Raw genomic sequence first — 19,473 nt, 5'->3', positions numbered from 1 at the left:
AAAAAAAAAAAAAAAGGAAGGAAAAAAAAGCCCAGTCCTTCTTCTGAGGAACTGCTAATGGTTTTGAACTGCTGGTCATGCCTGTAGCAGCCCAAATCATAGCCACTACACAACCAAGGCTCCTATATAAGCTGCAGGTTTCTGTATATGCTGACTTACAATTGGTTTTTCTCAGTACAAAAAATAATAATAATAATGTGTCAACAATGGTTATCTTTTGACAAATATACCACAGACATTTGCAAGATTAATCATCAGAGAAATAGTGTGCAAGAGAAAGGAAAGAATGTGGAAACTGTGTATGTTCTGCATAACCTTTATGTGAATTAAACAATGATCCAAAATATTACATTTGTTTTTTAATACAGAAGCTGATATAAATACCCTTCCTCCCCCCACAAAAAAACCCAGAATTTTTGTTTCAAAGCTGTGTATTTTAAGTTTTTTACAAAACAACCTTATCACCTTTAAAGTGCTCTCCAATACCCTTAATACATTTGTCAAATCTGCAACTCCATTCTAGGAAACATTTTTGAAACTTGTCTTTTTTGGGTGGCTGACAGCACCTCCCTCATTTTTTCCTTCACCTCTTCTATATCGGCAAATCGCTCTCCTTTTAAGTCCCTCTTCATTCCCAGAAACAAAAAGAAGTCACAGGGAGTGAGGGCAGGTGAGTAAGGTGCGTGGGACAAGAGAGCCATGCTGGCGCACTGAGAGAGCTGCATGAGAAGGTGCATTGTTATGGTGGCATAGCTGGTACCCAGCTGCCACAAACCAGGCTGCTTTGGTCGCACACCGCTATGCAGTCTTTTCAGAACCTCTAAATAGAAAGCTTGATTAACAGTCTGACCTGGTGGAACGAACTCCAAATGCACTATCCCCCTCACATCAAAATAACAAATGAGCATCATCTTGATCTTTGATTTCAGTTGACAAGCTTTTGGGGGGTGAGGTGACAATGGGGCTTCCACTGTCTTGATTGATGTTTGCTTTCTGGGTCGTCAGAATAACACAATGTGTCATCACTAGTAATGACCTTGGGGCAAACAAGTCTGGGTTGCTTGTGAGCTGTTCTTTCAAAGCATGGCATGTTTCCACTCAATGCTCTTTTTCCTGGTCAATCAGAACACAAGGCACAAAATGTTCAGCAACCTTTCTCATTCCCCAATCTTCCATTAAAATGCACTGACCCCAGCTCCAAGATAGTCCCATCTGTTTATTGGTCTGTTGGTCTTCAAGTACGAGTGCACGAATGTTGTGGACATTTACGTTGAGTAAGTCGATGGATATCCAAAATGAGGTTTGTCATCAATATGACATTTCACCTATTTTGAAACAATAAAACCACTCCCACACTTAAGTTTTCCCCATAGCCCTGTCCTTGTAAGCTGTGTTCAAATCACAACAGTTTATGCAGCATTTTTTTCCAAGTAGGAAACACAATTTCACAGTCGCACCCTGTTCTCTTTAATAGGCAATCACAAAACGCGAAGGTCAAGCCAAACTGCTTATATGAAAAAATTCACTGTGACTACACAGAACCTTCCCAGGTGACACCACTGGGTGCACTAACTCAGAGTGAGTTGCTGGGTGCTTGCCTAGCGGGAAAAATGCGTACGACAAAAGCTCTGCCCAGTGGAGTTTTTTTCCATTTTTTAGGGGGGTACCCTCTCATACAGCCACTAGTGAGCTTTAATAAGTCTTAATGTTTTTCCATATTTGCATTCATTTTCTTTTATGTAAAATATTATACACAGAGTTAAAGCCACACACACTCACAAAGTCACCTTCCTAGCCCCTCCAAAGATGGCCCTAATAAATATGCCCCTAGTATCCACTTCCTTGTGGAATCTTCGCTCACACGGAGTCCAGACTGATGTGGAAACCCTAGTCGCCATTTGAAGTCAGCGAACATGATGCTGAGCTTTTCCCACGTCCAGCAGTGAGCTGGACTGAAACTTCCACTTTCTCTGTCTTGGAGCAGTCTATGATAGAAGCGTTTAGCAGCCACGAAGGAAGTCTGACCTCCTTGCTGGAAAAGAAACAAGGAAGACTTCATGCTGAGAAACAGACCAGGAGCCGCAAGAAAGACAGAGAGAAAGGCCAGATAGTCTCTGGAACCTAGCTGAACTTGGCTTTACTGCCAGTCATGACAACCGGTCAGACATCTGCATGAGTGGACATTCCAGTCCACTCGGATAGCCCCACAGGCTGCAGTCCTAGCTAACACCATATGCCGAGAAGAGTCGCCCAAACCCTTTGACCCTAAAATGACAAGGAATAGTCAAATGGTTGCTGTTTTAAGCTACTAAGTTTTGGAGTGGTTTGCTGTGCAGCAATAGGTAATGAAAACAAATACATATTATTTGTAAACAAAAACAATACTCAAGTACATATTCATATTCAAAATATGAAAAAAGAAAACTGAAATGATCCGCAAATGTGTAGATAAACCCACTTATTATTTTTAAGCTAGTAAATCTTTTTTCTAGGCATACAATTTCCCACCTTGGTGATCACATCTTATTGCTTCTGCCCCCCCACAATTGACAGCATAATATGAACATTTTCTGATGTCTTCAAATATTTCTACAAAGTCATAATCTAAACCTTGTGAAGTATTCTATCACAAAGATGTACATATTACTAAGGATTAGAGGTATTTTTATATTTATTTGAAAGGCAAAAAAAATACAACTTGCAGTTATATTTCTTTGTTCATTAGTGAATAGTTCCTACTTATGAGTTTGTGTACATTTAAAATATTTATGCATGTACAATAAGTACTACAAGTCTTTAGAATGTAGAAAATAATCTTTTTCAATTTTCAGTTTAGACATTAATTTTGTGATGGTATCAGGCAGATAGATATGGCATGTTAATTAGGTATAATCAGGACTGCCTTGTTTCTTTCTGAGGAAAAAATAAGCCTTTTCAGCTCACAAGCAAAACAAGTGTGACTGCTTCTACATCATAAAGTGAAGTTCCCCATTTTGAAGGACAATCCTCTCACAAAAGCTGACAGCTCCTTGAACTCCCCAGAGCACCAAAAGTTAGCACCCTGATGAACACTAGGAGTCCCAAGTTCCAACAAGAGGTGCTTTTACCCAAACTGTAAGATTGAACATTTCACCGAGGAAACATTACATGGTAACAGAGGCTTGGATCAACCAGATTTAAGGCAGAGAAATCTCTCAGCAAACATGCAAGCCTCCTGCTGAGCTCCAGAGTACACATTTGTCTAATCAGCAGGCTCGGGATCAAGAAGTCACGTGGGACCCACAGTAATCCAGGCACTGGCTACCTAGAGACAGGGAGTGATTTTGCCTACCCGGGGACATCTGACCATTCCTAGGGGTATGGGGGGGGGGTGTTACAATTAGATAGAGGTTTCTCATGGACAGAGGCCAAGGACACTGCTAAAAATCTATCAATGCACAGGACAGCCCCCCCCCTCCCCAAGGAGAAGACCCACCCCTTCCCATATGGCTATTCTGCCGAAGTTGAGAAACTTCTCTACATCAACACAATAGGGAAAAAATGGCCACTGACCTCTCCCACGTAGTGATATTTTCCTCTGAGAATCTTCCTACAGAGCCTCGTGTGGCTTTCGTCATCAAAAGGCAGGAATCCGCTAAGCAAAGCGTACGTGATCACACCAAGAGCCCACATGTCCACCGCACTGGTGTACGGCTTCCTCAGCAAAACCTCAGGAGCGATGTACTCGGGTGTCCCACAGAGCGTCGTCATGGACCAGTCGCCCCTTTTGTTCCCGGAGTTTGCCAACCCGAAGTCTGTGATTAAGATTTTCGACTCGGCTCCTGGATGATAGTATAAGAGGTTTTCAGGCTTTAGGTCCCTGTGAGTTATTCTCAACGTGTGCAAATACCGGATCCCATCAGCAACCATCTGGAGGATTCTGACGGCATCCTGCTCCGTGAAGGATCTCTGAGCAGCGCGTCGATCGAACAGCTCCCCTCCGGTGGCCAGCTCCATCACCAGGTAAGTGCAATTCGGGGCCTGGAAGACCTCCAGGAGCTGGACCACGTAGCGGTGGCTGACTCGCCTCAGGACACTGAGCTCCGATTCACAGGCCTCTCGGCCTTCCTTCAGTCTGGTTTCCATCACTTTTATGGCAAAAGGCTTCTTGGTGGCTTTCTGTTCCACCCTGACAACCTTGCTGAAGCTGCCTCGCCCAATCAGAGCCTTGATGTCATATCTGCTGAGAAGAAATATCGAACACGTTCTCTGTCAAAACGATGATCCTCCCGTTATCTAGGTCCATGATCTAGACCTTCTTTTCTGTCCTTGTCGTCTTCTTACCTTGGTTCCCCTGATCATCATTATTATGATGATTATGACTATTATTGTTATTCTTTTACGTATTATTGTGCCCCGGTGGTATAGTGGGTTACTCACTACTCACCCCACGTTGAGCAGTGTGGACCCACCAGGTGCACTGCAGGAGAAAGATGAACCTGTCGGACTGCTCCCATAAAGATTTAAAGCTTCAGAAACCCCAGGGGGACAGTTCTACTCTGCCCTATTGGGCGGCTATGAATCGGAATCAACTCAATGGCAGAGGGTTTGGCTTGGGCTCTTCTCCCAGGTAGGGTTCCCGGAAGATGCCCTGGTGGCACCATGGTTGAGCGCTCAGCTGTAACCAGGCAGGTGGTAGTCAGACTCTACCAGCTGCTCTGTGAGAGGGGGGGGGCTGTCAGCCCCATCAGCAGTACAGCTTAGGCTCTAGGGAAACCCGTGGGGACAGTTCTACCGGGTCCTAGGTGGGGCCACTATGTGTCAGAGTGGACTCGGAAAGGCACACCAAGATTGACAAGGAACAGCAGGAAAACGTGAAGAACTCAGAAAGGAGAAAGCCCCTCGTGGAATCAGACCCTCAATACCAAAGATTCCAGAGTGAATCTTAGCCTCTGCTTCAAGAGCCTCTTTTATTTTCCAAGGTCAGTCTCTCCGGAATGGTTATTGCTGTCTAAATTTGCTTCCCTGGATTTCTCTGCTCACTGAATGGAAATGACATTCAACTCTACCAGTGTATAGGAGACAGCTTTGCTCTGCACAGGGCACTTAATTTTCTGGCCAATTACCTTATCAAAACAGATAGCAATTTAGTAATCTTAAATAGATACTTTCCTCCCTCTTCCTTTCCAACTGTACTCCTTTTTTTTTTAATGATTATTCATAAATGCCCTCGGTGTGATTGTGAAGATAATCACAGGCATTTCAGCTCCTCTGGCTTTGCAGACCAACCGGGTTTTTATATTACCTCTAATGTGGATGAAAGCACTTTGCAAATACTAATTTACCGCTCAAACTGCCCTCAAACACGCTCAAATATGCCCACAAACTACAAGGCAACATCATTTGCTCACAGAATTAATCATCAGATATCAAAGAAATTACCATTTCTGAAGAACTATAATCTTTTGCTCAAATAAGAGACGTTTGATTCACGACTGTGAAGGGCTTTCCTCTAACAAATATTGGACAAAATGCTAGTCGGTTGGCATGGTGAGAAACAGCAGGCTTTAAGCCAAGATTCAGAATACTTGGAACAAAGGGCCCCGGATCGAATAAATACTGTCCAGTAACATATTCCTGAAGCCCCTGCCTTGCTTCTGAGCCCCTGGCAGGCACGGAGCTGGCCCGATATGATGATTGGAGTGGCGACATCTACCGAAGGGCCTGGAGCCGAGAAAAAGCAGTAAATGCTTGTGGGATGAATCATTCACTGCATTCATACTCCCTAATCGGCACACATATTTGAAACATGAAACCAGGATTGGACCACGCATGGGAGCATGTACTTACAAGCTCAAGTTCTTCCACTTTCCCCCACTCCTGTCTCAACGTGAGATTCACAGGCAAGCAATAAGCTGGAGCAGTGAGGCACTCAGCTAGCAGTAGCAAGCCTGGCAGTTCAAACCCACCCAGGGCACCGCCGAAGGGCCAGTGGTCTGCAGTGGAAGAGTCATAGCCCTACAAATTCAGCTCGACTCTGCACAGGCGTGACGCTGGCAGGAGCTGCCCAATTGGTGAAGGCTCTGGTTTGGAATTGGGGTTTTTAATGGTCCACAATTTCAGATGATAAAAGATAGAAAATACTAATTTCACCGTAGCTGTCGCTGCTGGAATATTTTCATACGTCTACCAGGGAAGAACACTATGGTAATTTGTGATAAAATGGATGATAATGGACTCTCAAGAAGAAGGCACGTGTAAGCCCAAAGCAAACCCACTGTCACTCACAATGTTCACTGCCATCGAGGCCACAGTGGCCCGTGAGACAGCGGAGAACTGCCCCTGTGGGTTTCTGAGACTGCAACTCTTGAAGGGGGTTGAAAGCTTCCCCTTTCTCCTGCAGAGAGGCTGGTGGGTTCAAATTGCTGACCTCGTAGTTAGCAAGCCAGGGCCCTAAACAGGGTTTCCAAGACCCTAGTTAAGGGAGCAGAGACTCGCATCTTTTTCCCTCAGAGTAGCTGTCAGGTTTGAACTGCTGACTTTAGAGTTAGCTCAGCACCTAATCCACGGGGTCCCTGAGGTTCCCGTCATCTCTATCATAGGAGAACTAAAAATGGAATCAGAGAGGAAAGATAACTGGGCTCTATACCCAACATGCCACTCACTGAACTTCACCTTCTAAGGTGCAGTCCCTCCCTCCTCGATGAAAGAAGAAGGTGGGGAGAAAGCACTCTGCAGCTGCTAAGACCTTCTGCTTCTTTGGGAGAACTTTGGAAGGGGAGGTTATCAGATAGGCCAGAATAGTGTCTGCTTCCTGGATACCGATGACCGGAGATGGCACTTACCCAGTGTAGTCCCGATGAACCCTCAAGCCCCCCGCTCTTTTCATTCCACCCGTTTACTCTACACCTAGCAGCTGCCCGTCTGATCTTGAAACCCTGGTGTACTACACGCTTCCAAAGCGGCTAGGGAATAGCTCTCTAGAGTTGTGGCAGAGCGCTGGGAACAAGCAAGCAAACAATTCTAGGATTCAGTGTCCCTGAGAAACCAGCTGACCTAGAGGGAAGGAGATTCTGTCATTTTCTCCGTCCAACGTGTCCAATATGTCCCACTCAGAGCCATGTATCAGGCCAACCATGCTGCCCTTCCTACACGGGGGTCAGACGATACCATAGTAGATAAAGCACTAGCTTCAACTTGTATTTTATGAAAGCAATGCATACGCATTGCGATAATATATAAATGAGGATTCGGGCAGGCACTTTACCACATTACTTTAATTATCCTCACAACGGTTCTAGAAAGTAAAGACTATTATGATGCCCATTTTACAGAGGCAGGAGCTAAGGCGAGGGAAGGCTGGAGACCATTCCCAAGGACGAGATAGAAGAGACCGGTGTAGACGGACTCGAAGTTCTCTTTGCATTGCACTGCGATCCCTCTTTGTATAAATTTGCAGAGGCTCCTTCAGGAGCCTAGTCTGCTGGATTCCAGGCGCGGCGTGTCCCATGGATTCTGCCCTTCCCAAACTGAGGCTAGGGGTTCCCTTCCGTTCCTTGCTCAGCCTCTTCGTCAGTCTCTTCATTTCCCCATCTTCCGCCCACTCTGCTCAGAGGTTTTCTTTTTCCACCCAGCCCCAGGCCAACCACTAGACGAGCCTTTCGCCTGGGGCTTTACCTGGCCAGGACCCGGGGGTCGAACTTGGCTCGAAAATGGACCACCTGCATCCTCTGAGCTGCCTCGGCCACTGCTGCTGGTCCTGGCTCTGCTCCTGAGGCGCTGCCTTGGCCAGGACCCTTCTGCTTGTGCCAGGCCAGCACAGGAGGCTCAGGGACGACCTTCCTGCTGGCTCCGCACCCCATCCCCTTCAAGCAGTGCCCCCGCCCTCCCGAAAAGCCTGGGAAAGAGGGACTCCTTGGGGCTGCCCATTTATCTCCAAACAACTAAGAGGGGGCGGAACTGAGAGACTCACTGCTGAGAGCCAAATTCAAACAAATTCATGGCCAAGGAGTCTATTTCAATCAAAAGCGACCCCAGAGAACAGTCGAACTCTCCCAGAGAGTCTCAGAGGCTGTACATTTCCTCCGAAGCGGACTTCCTCCTCTTTTCTCCTGCAGAGAGGCCGATGGGTTCCAATGGGCCACCTTGTGGCTAGCTGCCCAATGCTGATTCCCCTGTGGGGCCAGCACCCCCAGAAAAATCCTCATGTGCAGGGTCTTTATTAAGAAAAGAGCTCTCTGGGTCTATGCCCTAAAGAAACCAGGAGTGTAACATTAACAGACAGATTCACACCTATGTTTTTGCAGCAATGCCCACAGAAGCAAGACATGCAACAATCAGAAGCCCCAACTAAGGAGGAATTGGATACCTGGCTCATTCATACTGTGGAATTTTATGCATCAATAAGAAACAACGATAACTCTCTTAAACACTGCAAGGTGTGGACAAAGCTAGAGAACATTACGCTTAGCAAACTCAGTCAACCTTACGAAGATAAATATTTAGTAACGCCGTTATTATGAGGAACAAACAATAGACAAGACTTTGATGACCAGGAGGAGGCCAGGCCCAGGGCTGGGAACAGAGAGAGGGGAGGGGGAATCAAAAACATGGAGGGTTTAACAGATAAATGAAATAAAGTAAACCGTCCCGATTCCTCACCCCTCAGATCGAAAGATTGGTCTGAGTGACCCAAAAAAGGAGGAAAAGTAAAACTGAAGTAGACTTGGAGTTTTTGTGATGTACAAGTTCATTTCAAACATACGGGGGGCAAAGAAAGAAAGAAAATAACTCAAAACTCTCCATGGATGTTCAGAATGCCTTGAACAGCATTTGCCACTTACAGGTGTGTGTAGTTTGACACCATAAGAGCAAACTGGACCATAAGGCAGATCAGAGTGTTTAATTCCCTGTAAAATGAGGAAATGGACATATCAAACCAGGTGATTCTGTGAAGGCTATCTTTCCTCTAAGGGATTCTATGTCTCTTTGATAGAGCACATATTCTGATAACAGGAGCATTAAAAGTATTCGTTGCAAACCTCTAACGGCCTATGTGGCTTAAAGATGGGGCTTTCTATTGCTGTAAACCACTGCAGTCTTGGAACCTCACAGGGGTGGTACTGCTCTGTCCTATCGGGCGACTGTGAGTCCGCATCGACCCGATGGCAGTGAGTGCATTGTGATAACAGCCTATTTGGGAATATAGGCTGCACAAGACCGCTTTAAAGTATTAAAAAGCAAGGGTGCTTCTTTGAGAACTAAGGGGCCGCCTGCCCTAAGCCATGACATTTCCCATAGCTTCATACGGATGTGACATTTGGAAAATGGATAAGGAAACTAGAAGAAGAATGGGTGCATTTGAATTATGGTTCCATCAAAGAACATTGAAAGTACCACGGACTCCTAAAAGAACAAAATCTGTCTTAGAAGTACAGCCGGATGCTCCTGAGAAGCAAGGGTGGTGAGATGCCATCTCATTGGCTTTAGACTGGAGGGACCAGACTCTTGAGAGGGACGTCAGGCTCCGTCAAGTAGAGGGGCAGTGACCTTCCACAAGCTGGATGGCACAGCGGCTACAACCATGGGCTCCACCCACCCACAAGCAGGAGGCTGGCACAGGACCGGGCAGCGTTCCATTGTACATTGGGTAGCTGTGAATCGGGACCAACTCGATGGCACCTCACAATAGTGACAAAGTGCTTAGAATCTATGAAGCATAAAATGTAACTGTATCTTATCGCATTCATTAGGCAGTCCATCCGGGTCTTGTCTGACCCTCCACTAACCCTCTACGAGACCAGACCCCCCCCTCGGGTAACTCATCTGAGATCAGAAATGTTACCAACACAAAGCAGGTATCCAAAACGCCACCCACGCACTATGCAAATAAAAATATGAGATACATATATGTACTAATTTTTTTTCACAATGTCATGTATTTCATTCTTGTGGACACACATGCCTGCACAGATGTGAGTGTATGTTTAGGTCTGTGTGCATGTAATCATGAGGTATAAAAAGCAAAATTTAGTCAAGACCCAGCAAGTCAAGGGCACAGAACCAACAAGTCGTAGAACCAGAACCAGAACCAGAACCAGCGCCGTCTCCCTTAACTGACCGCCGGTGCGCTTGTGTTTGTGCCGTTTCCCTTCTCGTTGCCTTTTTTACCTAATGAGAAAGGATGAAACGGAGGAAGTCGTCACTGGTGTCCCCGGTATGCTGAGGAAACTTTTGAAATAGAGCTGAGTTTAGCAGAGAGAAAGCGTCAAGGCAGTCCTCCACTGTCCAATAAAGAACCTGTTCAGAAGCCTCCAAATGCTGTGTGTTTTGAGAAGCAAATGTATTTGAAATGGACTTGGAGTCTTCAGGGACAAACAAGTTCCTCTCAAACAACAAAGAGAAAGGGGAAAAAAGCAGGTAAACAACTCGTATTTTCGTGACTCGGGTTCTTTGAACTAATTCACAGACTAGACTATGTAAACAGATGCCTAACAAGTAGGAGGGCCCACAACTGAATCTCAAGCTGTAGGCCATGGAGAGGCGTCGCACACGGCTGTCCAGGAGGCCGTCGGCTGTCCTTGCAGCAAGCTGCTTCAGAGTCATTTGCAGAAAACGCTTCTTCTGGCCCCCAGCAGGCCGCACAGCGGGGCAGCTTTGTCAAGAGCCGCCCCCAGCCCCAGCCTTGTTCCCTGAGAATTGGTTAATACAGTCACTGATTTGAAAGCCCTTGAAAAGGAAAACATTAACAGAAAACAATGAACAGGAAGCGGTCCTTGAGATCAAATTATGTCCTTGGAGGCCAGATTCAACTTCTGCATTCATGACTTTGAGTTTCAGGGCCTTTGCCAAGCTGTGCTATGTTAAAGGGCTTGTAATCATGTGTTCTGGTGTTTTGGTTTTTGCCTTCAATAACCTCTCACAGAAAGCATACCTAAACAGTATCTTGCTCCGTGGGGTCTCCTACATTTATTTCTCTTTATCATTCATAATTATTATATGTAAGGCCACTCAAGCATTGTTTGCAACCCCATGCTACTGATACATTATTTATCGTTATTTCGATTATGTATTTATCCTAATTAAACCAATAAAATTATTTAAATGAGTGTTAGGCTTAAGGACGGGTTTTGAGTGGACTTGCATTTTCCGATCACTGAGCTTAGTGTTTCTGAGTGACTCCTAACGCGCCCAGCAGCTGAGTAAATGGAATGGGCACTTAGCACCTGGTTCCAAGAGCCAGGTGTGTGTTCTGAAGAGTAAATAACTTGAACCTCAAGCTTCCAAACAAAAAATCTGACCTCATCTCAAGTCCCATTCATGGCCCCAAATTCACAAAGATATACTAGATCATCAGCGAAACTCAGCTTAACAATACACAACATACTGCTCTCAAGTATTCAACGGCTGTGGCCAGCTCCATCCTACACCCAGATAGTAAAAGCAGAGTCGGGAGGACATCAAATTGAATCCTAGAATGTGTCCTGAGAAATAGAAATTCTGAGCCGATACCAACTTGCCTAGATTAACTCTCCAGTCTTCATTTAATCAAATGACCTGCCACTTATAATCCAATCTTTAAGGAGCATTCTCATGGAAGGACGTAAAGCATTACCCAAATGACAAGTTCCTGAAATATCATTACCTCATGTAGGATAAACTCGTTTTCTCCTAGATATTACAAATAGACACAATATTGATGGGAAATATGAAAGAATTTTGGAAGCATTTTGTTGTCTCTTGTCAGTCTTTCATACACTTCAGGAAAATAAAGTAAGGCAACAAATTGGCAATACCACAGGGCATGTGAAACACTACAGTTCTATGCATTCCATATAATAAACACTGATCCAAAAGGAATTTCTGACAGGTAAGATGGAGAATTCATGTCAGAACGAGTCCCTCTTGGAAGAGCTGCAAAGGCTTGTCCTTGACCTTCTTTTAAACTTTAGTTCTCTTTAGAGTCCCCCTGCTGGGATTAATTTTCTCTCAAGTGATCTCATGTCTGAAACATCAGTTTGAAGATGTTTCCTTTTTTTAACTTCCTTTCCCCTAAGGTGTAGAATTTGTGTTTGTAATGACAAGTAGCAGGGGGTTCTTGTAAACCAGTTTCACACACACACCTCCATGGGCGGAAGCAGCAGCGCAATGCTACTGCATTGAAGGTTCCCCTCCTCCGAAGCAAACAAGGTGGTTGTTGAATGCCTTTCAGTCCACTAGTAGCAATATCAATGACAGAGCAGGAGTAGGTGGTTGGGTTTTCTTGGCTATAATTTTTATGGAAGCCGGTCACCAGGTCTCCCTCCCATGCAGCTGCTGGGTAGCTTCAAATAGCCACAGTTAGCATCAGACAATTTAACTTATGCTCAGCCCAAACCCAACCAAACGCACAACCAAAGAGTCCACCCCAACTCCTGGCAGCCTATTGGACCCTAGGGTTTCCGAGGCTGCAAACCTTTAAGGGAGTAAAAGCCTCATCTTTCTCCCATGGAGGCACTGAAGGGTTTCAACTGCTGACCTTGAGGTTAGCAGCCCAATCCATAACTCACTCCACCACCCAGGCCCCTTAATAAATAAGGAGACTTGAAGTGGGTTGTCTTTATGTGAAATTCAGAAACCCCAGAATCTTGCCTGCTACCCTTGGTGGACGATTTCTCACCATCACAACACCTTGCAAAAACTAAAATAATGCAGACAAGTCGGTAATAAATTTTCAGTTGCTAAAAATATTTTTCCTTCGGTACAGTAGTGAATTATTCATGTTAATCTGCATATCCCCACAGTTAGCACTAAGAAAGAGTAGTTTGGGGAGAATTTCAAGTTTTACAACTTAACCTTACAATTACCATAATAATAATAAGGGTAAACATTAAGCCGAATTAAGTAATAAATTGTAGGTAAGATTTCCATTATTAAGTAAAACACAAATTTCACTTTTCAAAAATAGTAATGAATTAAAGATGCCATCTTGGGGAAGAAAGTTCCCCTGTTTGGGTGCATAAATTAAAGAAGAGAACGTGAGTTAAAATTTAACTGTATTTTGGCTGATTTGCCTAAATTAATTGTGGCTTTTCATGTTAACGATCCAGTCAAAGCCCTAAAGAAATGATGGGTAGAAATGTGTTTAGTAACATAGAAAAATAGTTGCACCGTGTGGCTGGGTGGCAGAAAACCAAACACCTAAGTATTGTGATCTCATACTTTAAATGACTTAAAATTTTTATTTTTATGCCTAAGAATGATGGCCTTTCTATAACAGACAGGAGCAGAGTAACAAGCATGTGACTGAGCTTGGAAGCAGATTCCCCAGCCCCGGTCCAGTCTTGCAATTGGGCCTAGCAGCCCCACCCTACAACTTGCCTGCAACCTAGGGAATGATGGCAACATAGGCACAAATATGCTCGATACAATTGGTATATGGACTGTTATAAGAGCTGTAAGAGGCTCCAATAAAACGACCTTTTAATTTAAAAATTTTTAAAGAGCAGACTTCCCAAGTTCAAATCTGAGCTGTTCTAGTTAACAGCTTTACGACCTTGGGAGCTAGCGCTCCAAAGGCGTAGCACAGTGGTTATGTGTTTGGATGCTCACCTAAAGGTTGGAGGTCTGAACCCAGCCAGCTGCTCCAAGGTAGTAGGGCCAAGCAATCCACGTCTCTAACGATTGTTCTTGTTGCTGCACCCAAACTCCACTGCCATGGAGTCAATGCCGACTCACAGTAACCCTCTAGGACAGGGTAGAACTGTCCCTGTAGGTTTCTAAGACTGTAACTCTTTACAGGAGCAGAAAGCTCTGTCTTTCTCCTGAGGAGTGGCTGGTGGTTTTGGTTAGAAGCCCAATTTGTAACTGCTATGCCACTGGGGTTCCTCAAGGACCCTATTACGGACTCATCAAATTGGATCGGCTCTGACCCAGTGGCCCTATATATAACAGAAAAAGCACTGTCCAAATCTGTACAATCCTCATAAATGTTGTTCTGTGTCAGCCCACTGTTGCAGCCAGTGTGTCCATCCATCTTTATGATAGTCTTCCCTGTCCCTCTCCTTGGCCAAGCATGCTGTCTTTTCCCAGGGGCCGGACTCTCCTGATACCAAGTCCAAAGCACCTGAGATGAAGTCGTGTCATTCTCAGTTCTAAGGACTCTCCTGGCTATACTCCGCCAAGACAGATCTGTTTGCTTTTCTGCCAGTCCATGGTACTTTCAATATTCCTCCCAGATACCATGATCCAAACGCATCAATTCTTCGTGAGTCTTCTTTGTCCACTGTCCAGCTCTCACATGCATAGGAGGCAGTTGAGCACCCCAAGACTTGGATCAGATGGCTAGGAAATCCCATGGGTCAGTTCTACTCGGTCATATTGAGTGATTGTGATTAAAATAAAATTGACAGCACCTACCAGGCTCATGAAAGTTCTGACAACCCTATGAAAGTGAATTATGCTCTTTGCCCCCTAGTATCTTTATGTATTAAATGGAACTCACAATAATAATAGCACAGACCAAGGGTTGTTAGGAATAACTTAATTCATGTAAGTGCTTAGAACAGTAACTGGAACTTAGTTAATGCTTGGTAAATTTGGTTTTGTTTTGGTGGGACAAATTGAGGGATCCTGAAAAACAAAGATGTAGCTCCTTGTCTTCAAGGGACTGTTGCTGCCAGATTGATCCTAACTCATAGCAACCCCATGTGGGTCAGAGTAGAACTATGCTCCACAGGGTTTTCAATGACTGTGGGGAGGAGTGCACCATCCATCAGCTGTTCAAGGTCCCTCTGGGGGAGGACTCAATGCTCAATCATGTTAACCATTTGCACCACAAGGACTCCCAAATTAGCTAGTAATTGACATTAAGTTAGTGTATTTAAGTTGGGTACTACTGCATAACAATCCCTGGCTGCCGCCGCCCCCCCACTGCCCCCCCACCCATTTAGCAGCTTAAAACATAAAGTTTTTTTTTCCTCACACAGTTTCTAAAGATCAAGTTTCTAGGTGAGATATTCCATGGTTGTTGTCAATTCTGGCTCATAATGACCTTGTAGGACAGTGGATAACCGCCCAAATGGTTCCCAAGGCTGTGAATCTCTACCAAAAGAAGTTGCCACATCATTCTCCCATGAAGCAGCCGGTGGATTCAAACCTTCAATCTTTTGCTTGGCTGCCAAAAACTACTGCTCCCAGCCTCCTAGCCTAGTGCATCTGATGCAGGGCTTCTCCTTAGATGGGCCCGATCCACACGGTTGGGGAGAATCCCCTTCCAGGCTCATGTAGGTGACTGTGAGCAGGCCTGTTCTTTGCTTGCTGCCAGCAGAGAGGCTCCATTTCTTCCTTACTCCAGGGGCCTCCCCACAGGTTGCCCAGTACCCTCTCCAGCTGGCAGCGGCCTTCCCGCACAGGCAGTAATGGAGGGAAGAGAGGCAAAGGGAACGGGAGGGGAGAAAGAGGAGGGAAAGGAAGGAGAAAGTGAAGAGAGACAGAGTGTGTGAGCGAATGAGCAGGACTGTGCTACATGCAGAGTCTGCTAGTGTTTTGTAACTTTTATTTTATTTATTTAAAATGTGTAACTTTTATAATATCACTTTTGGCAGCTGCTACTGGTAGTGTGGTGGTTATGAGTTGGGCTGCGATCCACACGGTCAGCAGTTCAAAACCATCACCTGCTCCATCAACTATTTATGGGCTTTCTACTCCCCATAAACAGTTACAATCTCGGAAACTCACAGTGGCTTGCTGTGAGCCAGTACTGAATTATACGCATAGATGTTGTTGAATTGTAGAGTGTTTTTGTTGTGTATATTTTTGCCTCAATTATAAAAAAATTACACGAATAACGAGTACAAGGAAAAAGAAAATGTTCTAGAATTGATTGTGGTGACAATTGTCCATCTCTAGATCGTGCTAACTTTTCAAAAACACCTCTTTAAACTGAAACTTCAACCGCTCTGGATATTCTTTTCCAAATTATTCTACCATTAACATCAACTCAATGCCCTCTAAGCAACCACCATTGGTTGTTTGGTTTCTTGGTGTGTGTGTGTGTGTGTGTGTGTGTGTGTGTGTGTAGTTTTCTTGATGTAATATTCACGTATTATACACTTCCATAGTTAAATCAGTTTTTAAAAGAGTTGCATATATCATAATCAGTTCTAATGCTCCCTACCTCCTTCCAAATTCATTGTTTGCTCCCCAAAACCCCTCACCCAACCACCACCCTCACCACCACCCAGTCCCGGATAAACCATTTCATCCATTATTGTCTCTCTGCACCCACTCCTTCTGTGCTTCATAAGCTGAACTGTGCTCCAGAGGATTCTCACTAGGTGATTTTCCAGAAGGAGAATGCCAGGTTTTCCAGACACCTCCAGGTGGACCCAACTTCCAGCCTCCTAAGTAGCTGCCCAAGGTGACCCATGTCCATCACCCAGGGTCTCGGGCTGCTTTTCAGTACAAGAACGTTTGCATAGTTTTCAAAAGCATTTTGAAAGCCAGTGACTTACAGACAGACTAACGTGTAATTAATCAATATTTCTTAACTAGTCACTTAAACAGATCTTTGAGTTCCCTGCTTCAATATTTTAGCCAAGCGTGTCTCTAATAAATGCAATTAATGAAAAGAATCCTGGTTCTTATTTGAATTGTGGTTCCTGTACATTTCCACAGGAGCACTGGTGGCACTGTTCAGTAAGCCTTGGGCTGCTAACCACAAGGTCAGCCATTCAAACCCACCAGCCACTTCCAAGAAGAAAGAGGAGGCTCTCTGCTCTCTTAAAGATGGATGGCATCTGAATCCCAGCATAGGATCTCTACAAGTCACAATCAACTGGCTGGCAATAGAGGAGGTTAAGTTAGGGTGTATGTTTCCACAGGGAGCCCTGGTGATGCTGTGGCCTAAGTGTTGGGTCTCCAACCACAAAGTCCATGCTTCAAACCCTCCACCCTCTCTAAAGGAGAAAGCCGAGACTGTCTGCTCCCATGAGGATTCCCCATCGCAGAAATGCTACATAAGGTGGAATCCATCTGATGGCAGTGGATTGGTTTGGGGTTTTTTTGTTTGTTTGTTTTGTTTTTTTAATCATTTTACTGGGGGCTTATACCACTCTTATCACAATCCATCCATCCATCCATTGTGTCAAGTATATTTGTATATGTGTTGCCATCATCATTCTCAAAACATTTTCTTTCTACTTGAGCCCTTGATATCAACTCCTCATTCCCACCCCCCTGCTTTCCACATCCTCCCTCCCTCACGAACCCTTGATAATTTATAAATTATCATTTTGTCATGTCTTACACTGTCTGATGTGTTCCTTCACCCACTTCTCTGTTGTCTGTCCCCCAGGGAGGGGGCTTTATGTAGATCATTATCATTTCCCCCCTTTCCCCCACCTTCCCCTTACCCTCCTGGTATCGCTACTCTATTATTGGTCCAGAGGGGTTGGTTTTCAAAAACATTTCCACAACCAATACTTGATACTTGTCCTGTTTCTATAAATCTCACACAAGCCTTTCTCTTCAGGAAATTATTCTTCCTTCCTAAAACACCATCAATTGCATTCTTGGAAGTACTTTTCTCTCCAGCTGTTAGTTTCTGGCCAATTTTCTCTCTTCCGTGTTTTGGAGAAGCCTGCTGTGGATTGAAATTGAAGGGTACACTCTCTTTCCAGCATCAGGATCAGAATGTAGGGCACAGTCCTACAGTCCAAGAGAAGGCGGCGTCAAAGGAAGTCAGATGTAAAAGCTTTCATGACTCCATTCTCCTCACCCTCTGATCAACTCCTCTGGCACCCAAACTCACAAGGTTTTTAGATTTTAGGGATAGCAAAGTATGCGTACATCCATGTTGTACCCTTCTGTGCTATGGGGTTTTATTTCTGAAATTCTGCCTTATTTATTTATTTACTTATAAGAAATTCATTCTTGGTTTATTTACTTCAATTTCCAAGTACATGCTGGGTGCTCTAATGAAGTAGTAAATTTCTGAAATAGAAATAAGTGTTCTGGTTATTAAAATTGCATCATTGCTTTGTTCCTATATGTTTGTGTCTTTTAAAATATTGGGTGTAGAACTGTCTTTCAGACAATTTAGCTCAAAGAAGAGGTCACATAGGTAAATTTCAGAGTTGAGAAGCCATCAGTAGTTAAAGATGTGCATTCTCTTCTCTTTTTCACACTTGATCATTACCAAGGGCTCTAACACAAACGTGTATCTCAAAATCTGCTTCATGGGAAACTCAAGCTATAATACATATTTTTCACTTTTATGGTGAATTCAATAAAAACTAGTAGTCTGAAGTGATATTTTTCTGATTACTAGAAAGGTTCGTTTGGGTTTTTTTCCTCTTATCATTTTGAGGTTATTTCCACTTATTTGTGAATTTTTCCCATTGCCCATTTTTCTTGCAGTCATTAATTTGCTCTTTATATATTAAAGATCTGAACTCTTGACTGATTTATTCAGCTTTAAATGTGCCCAAAGGCACATTCTCTTCTGAGATACCAGTCTACGAGAATTGAAAAATGTCTGAAAGTTTTGCCTTTCCGTTTTGTTTTTCTTAAATTTTGAATGCAAATATTTTTAATATTTCTGGAGAAATTGTTCGGGTTTTCCTTTATTTTTTCTACCTTCTGCCTTGTACTCAGAAAGCTGTGCTCTATTGAATATATTCTGATATGGACATTTACTGTGGCATCAGTGCCGGTACTTTTGCTTCAACATTTTATCATTTTCTAGTAACCACCCAGCATGCGATCAACAAGGCACACTAGATGTCAGAATTGGAGAGCCTGAGTCCTGGCTCTCATGGCTTAAGAAAGACATGAACAACCTCATTCTCCCCGAGCAAATCCTTCTGAAGTCCTCTCGGTTGTGGTTCCCAGGCACCCGCGGACTGCTGGTATTTCAAACTAAGGAGCGTCTAACCAGCGCCAAGGTATTTTCGGTCACCGCACATGCCCGGGAGGGTGGGAAGGAAGCCCTCAGAAGTATTGATACATTTGATTATGGTGTTGGGGAAAAACATTAACAGTATTACGGGCTGCCTGAAGAACAAACAAATCTTTCTTGGAAGAAGTACAGCCAGACTGACCCTTAGAAAAAAGGATGATCAGACTGCATCTCATGTACTGGGGGCAGGCTCTCAGGAGAGGCCCCTGGTAGCCGGCCCCTGGAAAAGGACAGCGTGCGTGGTGTAAAGTAGAGGGTCAGTAAAAATGAGCACGCTCCTCAGTGAGAGGATTGTCATAACAACGGGGTCTAACATAAGCACGATGGTGAGGATGGCGCAGGACCGGCATCAGTTCCCTCGTGTCTGTAGGACTCTTGTGGGTCAGAATCAACTCAACAGCATCTGACACCAACTTAGAAAAGCAAACCAAACCAAACCATGACCATGAAGTCACTCATGGACACGCCCGTGTGTAGCAGGGTAGAACTGTGATCCATAGATTATTCAACGTCGGATTTATCAAAAGGAGATCACCGGGGCTTTAGTCCAAGGC

At 44.4% G+C, this 19,473-nt stretch overlaps 1 protein-coding gene across 1 annotated transcript in view; it reads right to left on the bottom strand.

The window, feature by feature from the left end:
* Positions 1-7,841, bottom strand: part of PSKH2 (protein serine kinase H2) — a 23,283-nt gene extending 15,442 nt beyond the window's left edge. Inside the window, exons 1-2 of the mRNA XM_004697730.1 lie at positions 7,657-7,841; positions 3,553-4,219 (exon numbers count right to left, since the gene is read on the bottom strand). Coding sequence (XP_004697787.1) covers positions 3,553-4,219; positions 7,657-7,841 — 852 coding nt within the window. The remainder of the gene's footprint in view (positions 1-3,552; positions 4,220-7,656) is intronic.
* Between the last annotated feature and the right edge of the window lie 11,632 nt (positions 7,842-19,473).

Source organism: Echinops telfairi, unplaced genomic scaffold (assembly GCF_000313985.2).
Source record: "Echinops telfairi isolate 266 unplaced genomic scaffold, ASM31398v2 ScPeMD7_1;HRSCAF=3_0, whole genome shotgun sequence".
NCBI lineage: Eukaryota > Metazoa > Chordata > Mammalia > Afrosoricida > Tenrecidae > Echinops > Echinops telfairi.
Note: the sequence above shows the minus strand (reverse complement) of the source record. Positions and strands in the feature narration are given on the sequence as shown.